The sequence below is a fragment of the Rana temporaria genome, chromosome 4 (assembly GCF_905171775.1).
Source record: "Rana temporaria chromosome 4, aRanTem1.1, whole genome shotgun sequence".
Lineage (NCBI taxonomy): Eukaryota > Metazoa > Chordata > Amphibia > Anura > Ranidae > Rana > Rana temporaria.
Window position 1 is genome coordinate 349,094,013 of NC_053492.1, and position 13,013 is coordinate 349,107,025.

Here is a 13,013-nt window from a genome sequence, read left to right on the forward strand (position 1 = left end):
CTCCACTGCAGTGTTTCCCATAGGGAAACTGCCGGGAAAAAGACTGTCAAATTGCGGCAGGAAAAAAAAGAAAGGGCCAGATTCACAAAAGGGATACGACGGTGTTTCTCCTGATACGCCGTCGTATCCCTGTTTCTATCTATGCGACTGATTCATAGAATCAGTTACGCATAGATATCCCTAAGATCCGACAGGTGTAATAGTTTTACACTGTCGGATCTTAGGATGCAGTACCGCGGCCGCCGCTGGGGGGAGTTTGCATCGTAAACCAGCGACGGGTATGCAAATTAGGAGTTACGGCGATCCACAAAGCTTTTTCCTGTCGTTACGTCGCCGCGAGTGTTAGTTTGCCGTCGCAAAGATAGGGCACCTTTTACAAAGTGGAAAATTACTCCACCATGTAAAAGTATACCCGTCTTTCCCGCGTCGCTTTTGAATTTTTTTAAAACATTTTCTTTTTCCCGGCGCAAGTCTTTTTTTCACATCGCGATTCACAAAACGTTGGCGCGTCGTAATCTCGCGCAAAGCACGTCGGGAGCATGCGCAGTACGTCCGGTGCGGGAGCGCGCCTAATTTAAATGGTACCCCCCCATTTGAATTGGCCCGCCTTGCGCCGGACGGATTTACGATACACCGCCGCAAATTTCCAGGTAAGTGCTTTGTGGATCGGGCACTTAGACAGAATATTTGCGGCGGTGTAACCTAAATCGGTTTTGTTACGCTGCACCCGGGCTACGTGAATCTGGCCCAAAGTTCTCATTTTTCCTGCCGTGATTCCCGGCGTTTTTTCCTGTTGGGAAAACTGCCATGGGGCATACACATGGCCAGTTTTCCCGGCCAAAAGCGGTCGTGGCAGTTTTCCTGACTGAATTAGGTCTTCCTTAGGCCTATATTACAAGAGTTGTGTCAAAAGCAATGATGTTTGGAAATGTTTATTTCATCTTGAGTAGGAGCATTATCTTAAGAGTATGTTTTGATACGAATCAGCCTGTAGCTGACCTGAAATTAGGATTCATTTTTGGTAAGAAGATAAATACATACATTCTGTGTGTGTGTGTATATATATATATATATACACACACAGTATCTCCCAAAAGTGACTACACCCCTCACATTTTTGCAAATATTTTATGACACTTTGCTACAATGTAAAGTAGTGAGTGTACAGCTTGTATAAGAGTGTAGTTTTGCTGTCTCCTCAAAATAACTCAACACACAGCCATTAATGTCTAAACCACTGGCAACAAAAGTGAGCACACCCCTAAGTAAAAATGTCCAAATTGGGCCCAGTTAGTAATTTGCCCTCCCCGAAGTGACTCGTTATTGTTACAAGGTCTCCGGTGTGAATGGGGAGCAGGTGTGTTAAATGTGGTGTTATCGCTTTCACTCTCTCATACTGGTCACTAGAAGTTCAACATGGCACCTCATGGCAAAGAACTCTCTGAGGATCTGAAAAAAAGAATTTGTACTCTACATAAAGATGGCCTAGGCTATAAGAAGATTGTCAAGACCCTGAAACAGACCATACAGCGGTTTAACAGGAGAGGTCCCACTCAGAACAGGCCTTGCCATGGTCGACCAAAGAAGTTGATTGCACGTGCTCAGCGTCCTATCTAGAGTTTGTCTTTGGGAAATAGACGTATGAGTGCTGCCAGCATTGCTGCAGAGGTTGAAGGGGTGGGGATTCAGCCTGTGCTCACACCATACGCTGCACACTGCATCAAATTGATCTGCATGGCTGTCGTCCCAGAAGACTCTACTCAAGATGTACAAAAAAGCCCCCAAATTGATCAAAAAATTATGATAGTCAGAATACATAAATATAATATAAATCACATACCAAACTCTTAAGTATATACCACCAAAAACAAACAACTGATCCAATAAATATAATAAAAGATCAATGACTAATACCATTACTTACCGATTTTGGACTCCTAGGCTCAAGTACAAGTGAAAGTTTATAAATATCATCTTCAGTATGGTATAAATCAAGCGATAACTGAAAAGACAGTTGAAAAAATATTTAAATAGGTTGCCTGGCTAATAAACATATGCAAATAAGTTGCTACAATTTCACTGGCTGCACATTTTTTTCATCAATGATTCAGAAAGTATTGTAATCAAAGGATCACCTTGATTAGTGACTTCCAGTCAAATAGAATTTTTAAGCAGGTCATCAATGCCTATCTGGCTAACTCCTACCAGATCAGCTTTCCTTTAAAACAGAAGGTAAAGTATTTACATGTCGTCATGGTTTATCATTTGGCAATAGTGGGCAGGGTCTTCAAGATCATTAGTTTAGCCCCAGTGGCCTATTGTATATCTAGGTGCACTGGTTTAAAGCACAGACACAGCATTAAATATAGTCCAGTGTATTCCATAATTCGTAACTCCTGATAATGATTTTTTTTTGGTTAAATACTTTTAGTCTTAAAGCACTCTCTTTCCTCAATGTCTGAATTGTTTCCAAGATGCCACAGTACCCTGTGCTTGTGAGCACCCTAACTGGAGTCATTAAACTCATTTTGATTCAATACTTTTTTTTCCATTTAAGAACAACCTTCGGTTCAAAGCCCCCCAATTAGTATTTTTTTTACTTTTTATTTATCTTTGTTCCTTTTGCAAATTTTCCCTCAATTCCCTCCTGGTGAAATTGTTGTCACTGTAACAGTAAATGATGGAAAATACATCTTCAGTGGAGCTCCATATAGCATTAAAAACTGGTGTGGAGAAAGCCTCTTGAGGGGTCAGGGGGGCGAGCAGGAGTGTCAGGACACCCACTAACACATAGCTCCTTTCTCTATCTGCAAAGTAGAGAGTGTCCTGACTTGCCTGCTCGCCCCCCCCCCCTCAAGAGGCTTTCTCCACACCAGGAAGAAAGCCTCGCATTATGGTGTTGAGTTACAGACAGAAGAACAGGAAGTGAGGATTTCTCAGAAGAAATAAGGACATTTAAAAGCAAATCGAAGGATGAGGTAAGTGAAGGAGGACTGCACTAAGGTAAAGGAAGCTATTTAGGGAAAACAAATCCTTTACAACCCCTTTAATACATCTGAAGAGGAGTGCAATAGAGATCCCCTTGTAGTTCCCCCAAGCCCTCACAAGATGTTACTACTATAAGTGTGAGTAACTTTGGGCAATAATTATAAGGCCTTATTTACACTTGCAGTTGGGGAGGGGGTTTAAAAAGTGTGGTTTACTGCCCCCAACCAATCCCTTTTATAGGAAACACATGCCACGTCTATGATGCTTTGCATAGCAGCACAGCAAAAATGATCCTTCCTTCATTTCAGCACAGATCACTCTTCAGAGGGCAACATAAGTTTAAACAAACCCTTAAAAGTCCATTAGGATGGCAAGCCATTTCAGTTGCATAGCAACTGTGCTCTGTCAGTCTGGAATGTTCTTGGAGGGTTATATATGTAGGTTGGTGGGTTCCTGAGTATGCCCTATTCTTGTGAAACAATCAAACAGTTCTTCTGATTTAGGATCGAACTGTATGGACATGTACCCAGGAAGTCTTTCTATGTGAGCTTCTCCTTTGGGGAGAAGTGTAAAAGTATTTCTCAATTCTTGGAGTATGACTGATTGCATCCCTACCTAGAAGGAATACCAAGACTATCTACTATCCTCTGCTTGAGCACAGTGGTGCCTCCACTATCCTATATAACTGAATCAAAAAAGGGGGGTTGGGAATAGAGAGAGGAGAAGGAAGGGGAAGTAAAGACGCACAAAAAGGAAAGAAACCATCTGTTATGTAAATATACGTTGTAATGCTCATGTATTCTTTTGTATATACACAATTTTAGCAATGTAAATAATCCATTACCCTGTATCATTACAGATAACTACTTGTTCTCTGTTACTATCTCACGAAATCCTCATTATCGTCCCGAAGAAGCCCCACGGCGAAACGTGCGTCGGCGACTTCTGAGGATTTTGTATACAGTGGTCATTTGTTGTAATTGTAACTTATCATTATGTATTTTTGTAATTTAATATGATATTAAACTTTATTTTTAATATACTTCCTTGGCCTCAAAGTCTGACCATCAATATCTACTTGTAGTTGTTGTTTCCCCTTTACTATCCTATATAACTGACTGTTCAGTTAACTCTCTTCAGTAAAGAAAAACATCTCGTTAAAGAGCCTGGTGTTGAATCAGTGGGCCCGGGTTCAGGTTTGGCTGAGCTGGTTGCCCACAGAGGGGTGTTGTCTTGATGTTTCTCTTCCAACAATAGTGACCAACAGATATGGCAGCACTATTTAACAGTTTCTTAAATGTAAGTGCAGCAAGCAAGATTGAGAACCACTGAATGAGAAATGTGTCCTCTCTTGTGAGAGAGGGAAGTAACTTTAAGATTGGATTTCTAGAAGGAATCATATTTTATGCTTAGTCTGAAGAACTAATTGATACCTTTTACAGGAAAAATGCAAGTCCATGTCAGGACTCTAAACAAATCAAAATGTCAGCTCCCTGCAATTGAAAAGATAGTTTACTCAACTCTCCAGCGGCCTGTGTCTTCTACTTTCCTTTGTTCCAGAGCTACAGCCTTGGTCAGTTTATATAACATTTAACATTTACGCAAATGTCAGATGCCTGTGTCCCCTGCTGCATGCTCTGGTTCCATCCTCCAACCGATACATCAATACAATACTCCCAATGACTCACCCACTGTCATAGGGGCTGGAGAATGGAATTGGAGTACACAGTGGATGGCACAGGTATGAAACATTCCCAGAAGTATCAAATGCCTAAAAGACTGACAGCGGCTTTAGTGCTGTTATACAGGAATTACTAAACTGCCTCTTTTATTGCAGTCAACTATTATCGAATTTGTAACATGCATAGAGTAGTGCACATGGCAGCAACTAGCATGCACTGTTTGTTTCAAACAAAGTGAAGTGAGTGGGAAAGGAATGGTTCAGTAGCCTATGTTAAAAAGAAGGCAAACATAGTAAGAAACAATTTCATGAAAAATAAATTATAGGACCAATGGGTATTGGATGTGTATGGATTGTTGTTGGAGAAAAAGGTTATAGTTTCGTATCACTTCAGGGTGCTCTTGTGAAAGGACTTATACATGTTAGTTAAAGGTTCTCTTTTGACACTTTTTGTTTATGTTACATAAAGAACAACAAACTGATAACTCACAAAACTCCCTTCAGGTCCCCAAATCACTTGGCTCCAAAAAAAATGGGCTCTCATATAAATTTAGCAAGGTTGGGATCCCCTAGCAAATACGGTAATCACAAGAAGTAAAAAAAAGGAATAACTATTGTTGGGCTCAAGACCAAGCCATTACAGAACTGGATCCCTATAAATAATCCTAAAAATCCAAACCAATGCATAATAAGAAACAACTTTGTTATATATAGTACATAGTGTAAATGTACTCACAAAAGTGAGTACAACCCTCACATTTTTGTAAATATTTTATTATATCTTTTCATGTGATAACACTGAAGAAATTACACTTTGCTACAATGTAAAGTAGTGAGTGTACAGCTTGTATAACAGTGCAAATTTGCTGCCCTCTCAAAATAACTCAACGCACAGTCATTAATGTATAAACCGCTGGCAACAAAATGAAAATGGCCAAATTGGGACCAAAGTGTCAATATTTTGTGTGGCAACCATTATTTTCCAGCACTGTCTTAACCCTCTCGGGCATGGAGTTCACCAGAGCTTCACAGGTTGCCACTGAAGTCCTCTTCCACTACCTTAGGGTGACATCACAGAGCTGGTGGATGTTAGAGACCTTGCGCTCCTCCACCTTCCGTTTGAGAATGCCCCACAGGGTTTAGGTCTGGAGACATGCTTGGCCAGTCCATCACCTTTACCCTCAGCTTTTTTAGCAAGGCAATGGTGGTATTGGAGGTGTGTTTGGAGTCGTTATCATATTGGAATACTGCCCTGTGGCCCAGTCTACAAAGGGATGGGACCATGCTCTGCTTCAGTATGTCACAGTACATGTTGGCACTCATGCAGCCCCTGACAATGACACTCCAACCACCATGCTTGACTGTAGGCTTGATGCACTTGTCTTTGTACACCTCACCTGTTTGCCGACCACACACTCTTTACACCATCTGAACCAAATAAGTTTTTCTCTTGGTCTCATCAGACCACAGGTCATGGTTCCAGTAAACCATGTCCTTAGTCTGCTTGTCTTCAGCAAACTGTTTGCAGGCTTTTTTGTGCCTCATCTTTAGAAGAGGCTTCCTTCTAGGACGACAGCCATGCAGACAAATTTGATACAATGTGCGGTGTATGATCTGAGCACTGACAGGCTGACCCCGCACCCCTTCAACCTCTGCAGCAATGCTGGCAGCACTTCAGCACTCATGTCTAAATGTATATTTCCCAAAGACAACCTCTGGATATGATGCTGAGCACGTTCACTCAACTTCTTTGGTCGACCATGGCCTGTTCGGAGTGGAACCTGTCCTGTTAAACCACTATATGGTCTTGTCCACCGTACTGCAACTCGGTTTCAGGGTCTTGGCAATCTTCTTATAGCCTAGGTCATCTTAATGTAGAGCAACAATTCTTTTTTTCAGATCCTCAAAGAGTTATTTGCAATGAGGTGCCATGTTGAACTTCCAGTGACCAGTATGAGAGAGTGAAGGCAATAACACCAAATTTAACACACCTGAGACCTTGAAACACTAACGAGTCATATGACACCGGGGAGGGAAAATGGCTAACTGGGCCCAATTTGGATATTTTCACTTAGGTGTGTGCTTACTTTTGTTGCCAGTGGTTTAGACATTAATGGCTGTGTGTTGAGTTATTTTGAGGGGACCGCAAATTTACACTGTTATACAAGCTGTACACTTACTACTTTACATTGTAGCAAAGTGTCACATGAAAATATATAAGAAAAAAATTACAAAAATGCGAGGGATGTACTTACTTTTGTGAGATATTGCATAGAAAAATATAAAACCAACCATGAACCCCATACCACCCTATCCATGTTGCACAAATGTTCCATATACTTATTCATCCTAAAACTTGTAGATAATCTTTAGGATGTCATAGGATTCTACATGCCCCCTACCTATCTTGGTCCATTGGTCTAGATTTTTTTTTTTTTTTTATAGAGACCCAATTCTGTGACAGTTTGCTCTCAACCCCAAAACTAGTTTTTCATTTTTTTTTTATTTCACATAAAGACCAAGCAGTCTGTCATTATTGTGGGGTAAAATAAAATACATACATACCGTTAAGAGGTTAATTAAGTCCATACTTGTTTCTAAGTGAGGCGAAGCACTCTGTAGTGAAACCAGTTCATTGAGAGTAACATATAACTGCTGCATTTTAACAGTGTTTACTTTATTGTCATCCACCCAGTCAGGAAAAACAACATGTACAGCTATTAAGTCTTTCAAGTGAACACCAAGAATAGGGATTTTAAACCCTACACACTCAGCAAACGCTTTACGATAACTACAGTAGTTTCCATTAGACGAGACCAGCTCGGTCATTTCATCCCACACCTGCAAAGAACAGAAGAAAAACATGTATCAGGTAATAACTCTAAAGACAAAAATTATTATTCATATTTATATTTCTGATGTGCCCATTATTTCCAGGCACTCATGCACACTACACTGGCAGACCAAATTTATCTAGTTCTCTTGTCGCTTCACCTTCTCCCTAGGTATAGCGTCTTCCCTCCCACATCTACAGTAGTAAAGCAACTAACTAGACCATATTAACAGAAACTTCTACTCTGTGAAACTGCAAATAGTACTTGTGTGTTTTTACCTTTCAGTCTGTAGTATTAAAGTGCTAAAGTACAATTTAAGGTTTAAGTATAATAGTCTAAACAAGTAACAAATTCAGTTACTTTGTAATGCACAAGCCTTAAAAATTAATCAAAAGCTTCCTATACCCTACCTTACCAAAAACAAAAAAAAAACATCCTTCGTGTCTCACATGCTCCCTCTCCCAGGCACTGCAGCTCAAGGTGGGAGAGTTTTAGCAGGACTGCCAATCCAAAAAAGCAAATAATGGTGCTTGACATACTACCCACTGCAAGCTTTTCTTTAAATCACACTATTGTGGAAGCTGGCACAGACTATAAGTGGCAACACTGCTTCTAATTCAGAAGAAAGGCAGCATCGTTGCCACACCATCACAGGAAACTGCTTTAGGTAGAATTCACTGACAGTCTCAAGGGACAATTCTGCAACTGAATACATTTCAGTGATTTTGAGTTGATTAAATTATTGAATAATTTTTTTTATAATTATATTAATATTTGTTATAATTATTTATTATTTTATAATTTATGATTTTGTTTTTCAAACTTTTTCATACCCGAGATATCTGCTAGACTCTTGTTCGGACAGATTTAAGTGAGTTATTCCTAAGAATTACAGGCCTACGATGTAAAACACCAAATTTCCTTGCAAAATAATGGTACCGCTTTCAGCACCTAAAATCTGAAATAATCATACCGCCAGGGAGGTTAATGAGAGGCCAAAGTTTACCTTTAACTTCTCTCCTTGGCCATACACATTAGCTGATGTTCAGCATAATCCAACCTTCAAAAGTGTTTTTCCTGTTCTAAAATACACCCTTTGATTTCTTTTAAAAAAAATAGCCTAGCATTATTGAGAATAAAGATAACATATTACCAACTTAGTTTCCAAAACTCAACATTCCATGTGTGAAAAAAAATGAGGGTATAATTCTGTTACATTAATGCATATATAGAGCAGAAAACGGAACTCCAGGCAGATATATTGGCAGATTCACATCTATGCATGTTATGGTATGCCCTGTCATTCATTCTGATTTACTCTACAATGTATATATATAGAAAAATGAGCATAGCTCCATGACAGTTGCTTTGTCAGATACAGCAATTGGAAACCAGCTAGCATGGTTACTGAACCAGCCATAGTGATCACATGTGTTTGTTTACAAACAGCACTCAGTGGCGCTTAAAGCGTTTGTAACCCTAAACTAAAAAAAATTGGATCCTGTTAATATAAAGCATGTTATGCAGCATAATGCTTGTGCTCTGTAATTTTACCTCCTGTATCACCTGAAATACCTGGTTGATCCTTACTGGTTCTGCCCTCCCCCTGTAAACTAACCACGGTTTATCATGGCTGCTGAGCCCTGGCACCGTGGTAAGTTAACATGCCTCCATCTTCCGCTGTCTCTCCTCTGTCCTCCTCTCCCCCTCCCTCCCTGCCTGTCATCTAGTGACAGTGCCCCCCCTTCCTGTTGCTGAAATTACTGTGTAAAGTACATGCAATCCCCTCTGTTAGAAAACGTCCTATGCTCCAGTGTCTGTGCTTTGTAAAAAAAAATGGTGATTTCTACCTTATTTCACAGCACTGCTCAGCACTCTCCTCACCTCCTCCTGACTGACGTCTCAGCCCCTTCTGTGGAGCATTGGACTTTTTAGAACAAAGGGGATTGCATGTACTTTACAAAGTGGTTGTAAAGGATCATTTAAATATTTTTTTAAAATAACAATCATGTCATACTTACCTCCACTGTGCAGCTCGTGGCCCCAAACCTCCTCTTCTGAGGGCCCCCGGTGGCACCTCCCCGCATCAGATAACCCCCTCTGAGAAGCGCTCTACCAAGGGGGTTACCTTGCGTGCACGCTCCCGAGTCTAGCACTTGCAATCACAGACACGAATGCCAGACTGGGCCTGCCCCCCGGCGCCCCCATCATTGGATTTGATTTACAGCAGCGGGAGCCAATGGCTGCGCTGCTATCAATCTATCCAATCAAGAGCCGGGAACCCGAGGAGAGAGGGATGGCAGGGATGTGTCAAGGGAAATTTTGACTCAGGTAAAGTAAAAGGGGGGGGGGGGGATTGTTGGGGCGCCAGTCACTGCAAGGTGTTTTTTTACCTTAATGCAAAAAAAATGAAGGTTTACAACCCCTTTAAGCTCTGGAAGATTTTCCCCCCTTCATGACCAGGGCATTTTTTGCTATTTAGCACTGCGTAACTTTGACCGGCAATTGCGCGGTCATGTAATATTATGCACAAATTATATTTTTATAATTTTGTTCACATATATAGAGATTTATTTTGGTAGTATTTCATCACCACTGGGTTTTATTTGTGATATACCATATTTTCCGGCGTATAAGACGACTTTCTGGATGCAAAAACATGCATCCAAAGTCGGGGGTCGTTATATACGCCGGGTACGGTCTTTGTGCTCACTTTTTTTGCTGGCGGTGACAGTCTCCATACGGCGAACGCGAGCGTCAATGATTTAAAAGACGCTCCTTCTCCTCAGAGTGTTCTGTGATAGGAGGAACACAAATCTTCCCAGCAGCGCCTCTGTTCTGTGTTCCTCCTATCACAGATGCCTTCTCATCCTCGGACGAGATGAGAAGACGTCTGTGATAGGCGGAACACAGAACAGAGGCGCTGCTGGGAAAATTTGTGTTCCGCCTATCACAGAACACTCTGAAGAGAAGGCGCGGCTTTCAAATCATTGACGCTAGCGCTCGCAGTACGGAGACTGTCACCGCCGGCAAAAAAAGTGAGTGTTTGCGGTGATTGCACTGGGGGGCAGCAAGTTCAGGCACAGTGGGGGCAACAAGTTCAGGCACAGTGGGGGCAACAAGTTCAGGCACAGTGGGGGCAAGTGATGGCGCAGAGAGGGGCAAGTGATGACACAGTGAGGGGCAAGTGATGGCACAGTGAGGGGCAAGTGATGGCACAGTGGGGGCAAGTGATGGTACAGTGAGGGGCAAGTGATGGCACAGTGGGGGCAAGTGATGGTACAGTGAGGGGCAAGTGATGGCACAGTGGGGGCATGCAATGTAATGGCACAGTGAGGAATGTAATGTAATGGCACAGTGCAGTGATATTTGAAAAAGCTTGTTTCTGTCAGCGGTTCTGGCTACCCCTCAGCTTCCAGAAAGACTAGTAAGAAGGGGGTAGTCTTATACAGTGAGTATATCCCAAAACCAAAATTTTTCCTGGAAAATTAGGGGGTCGTCTTATACGCCCAGTCGTCTTATACGCCGGAAAATACAGTACACAAAAAAAAGAACGAAAATTTTGAAAAAATAAATATTTTCTACTTTCTGTCTTTCTGTCACTCTGCTACATTTCTTTGATAACAAAATCCCAATAAGTGTATATTAATTGGTTTGTGTGAAAGCGTCTATAAACTGAAAGTACTGACAGCCTCAATCTTTGAAGCACTAAAATGGTAGGACAGTTCAAATTCCCTCCAAATGACCCCTTTTTGGAATGTAGACAGTCTGGGGAATTTAGTAAGAGGCATGGTGAGCTTATTGAAGTTGTAATTTTTTGTCAATTTTTTTTGAAAATGAAGAAATTTACTAAAATTATTTTTTTGACATACTATTATCAGTACAGTACAGCATCTTCATATGATGTGGCAGTAATCAGGGACACTGACTTGTGACAGTACTTTTAGGTCAGTATCACCATAGTAGCACTGTACTACTCCTAGGGGGGAAGGGGGGGGGTGATCAGGGATTTTGTTTTTTACATTTTGATTGTTGTTACAATTGTTACATGATTGGCTACAGTTAATCAAATGGTACAGGGTGCTGTGTATGGCCCAGGTACCACTGCGGGCCAATCACAGCATTCATTCATAACATTGTGATCAGGCCCCAAGTGCCAGGATCAGCAATCCGCTGTGTCGGGTGGACAGCGGTCATGGGGGGGGGCTGCGCCCCCCTTGGCCCGAGCAGGCAAATCACGTACATGTACGTGATTTTGCCTGCACATGCCGAGCTGCCGCAGTATATGTACGGTGGCTGGTCAGAAAGTGGTTAATCTGTTGCCTTGCCTCTATTGTCCCAATAGAAATGAATAGGACACTGGCACAGGTAAGCACACAACACTGATGCATTACCTACATGGGGCCCACAGTAAAGCACCCCATGTAAATGGTCCCTGATATTAAAAAAAAACAGTTTGGTATGTAATTACTAGTATAATAAAATAAACTAAAGTCGACAAAATAAATTAGTTGGGCAATGCTGCTTAATTTGCCCTTAGACACCAATGGTCATGGAAAGTTTATTGTATGTTTACTTAAAAAGCATGGTTGTTTCTTGACACTAGCTTCTTGTAATTACTTGCACAGCAGCATTGATGGTGGGAGAGGGACATTCAGTCAATCAGGGCTCAAATGCCCACAGAATACATGCTAACAGGAAGGGACAGCACAAAGATGAGCTCACAGGTTGGCTGCTGCTCCTTCACTGTTCAGTCCCCTTTCTTTTCCCTTTTTTCTATATGTATTTTCTCTACTTAATATGTAATGATTGTGTAACTGATTGCCTGAGCACTGCAAAAAAAAAGGTTACCCACAGTATGATGTAAAAACAAAGTGGTGTGCCTTTGTATTTTATGTGTACCGTATTTTCCGGCGTATAAGACGACTTTTTGGATGCCAAAAAATGCATCCAAAGTCGGGGGTTGTCTTATACGCCGGGTATGGTCTCCGTGCAGCTGTGATCGTTCATGATTTCAAAGCCGCGCCGTCTTCTCAGCGTGTCCTGTGATAGGCGGAACACAAATCTTCCCAGCAGCGCCTCTGTTCTGTGTTCCGCCTATCATGGATGCCTTCTCATCCTCGGACGAGATGAGAAGGCATCCGTGATTGGCGGAACACAGAACAGAGGCGCTACTGGGAAAATTTGTGTTCCGCCAATCACAGGACACGCTGAGAAGACGGCACGGCTTTGAAATCATGGACGCTCGCAGCAGACGGAGACTGTCAAAGGCCTGCAAAACGTGAGTGATGGCACAGTGGGGGGGAAAGTGGGGGCAAGTGATGGCACTGTGGGGGCAAGTGATGGCACTGTGTGGGCAAGTGATGGCACTGTGGGGGAAAGTAATGTGATGGCACTGTGGGGGCAAGTAATGTGATGGCACTGTGGGGGCATGTAATGTGATGGCACAGTGGGGGCAAGTAATGGCACAGTGGGGGCATGTAATGGCAAAGTGGGGGCATGTAATGGCA

At 42.0% G+C, this 13,013-nt stretch overlaps 1 protein-coding gene across 3 annotated transcripts in view; it reads right to left on the bottom strand.

Annotated features, from left to right (window-relative positions):
- Positions 1-13,013, bottom strand: part of RASGRP3 (RAS guanyl releasing protein 3) — a 288,487-nt gene that overhangs the window by 54,479 nt on the left and 220,995 nt on the right. For all 3 annotated transcript variants that reach the window (XM_040350806.1, XM_040350805.1, XM_040350807.1), the window contains 2 exons: positions 7,235-7,510; positions 1,925-2,002 (listed from right to left, as the gene is read on the bottom strand). In XM_040350806.1, coding sequence (XP_040206740.1) covers positions 1,925-2,002; positions 7,235-7,510 — 354 coding nt within the window. The remainder of the gene's footprint in view (positions 1-1,924; positions 2,003-7,234; positions 7,511-13,013) is intronic.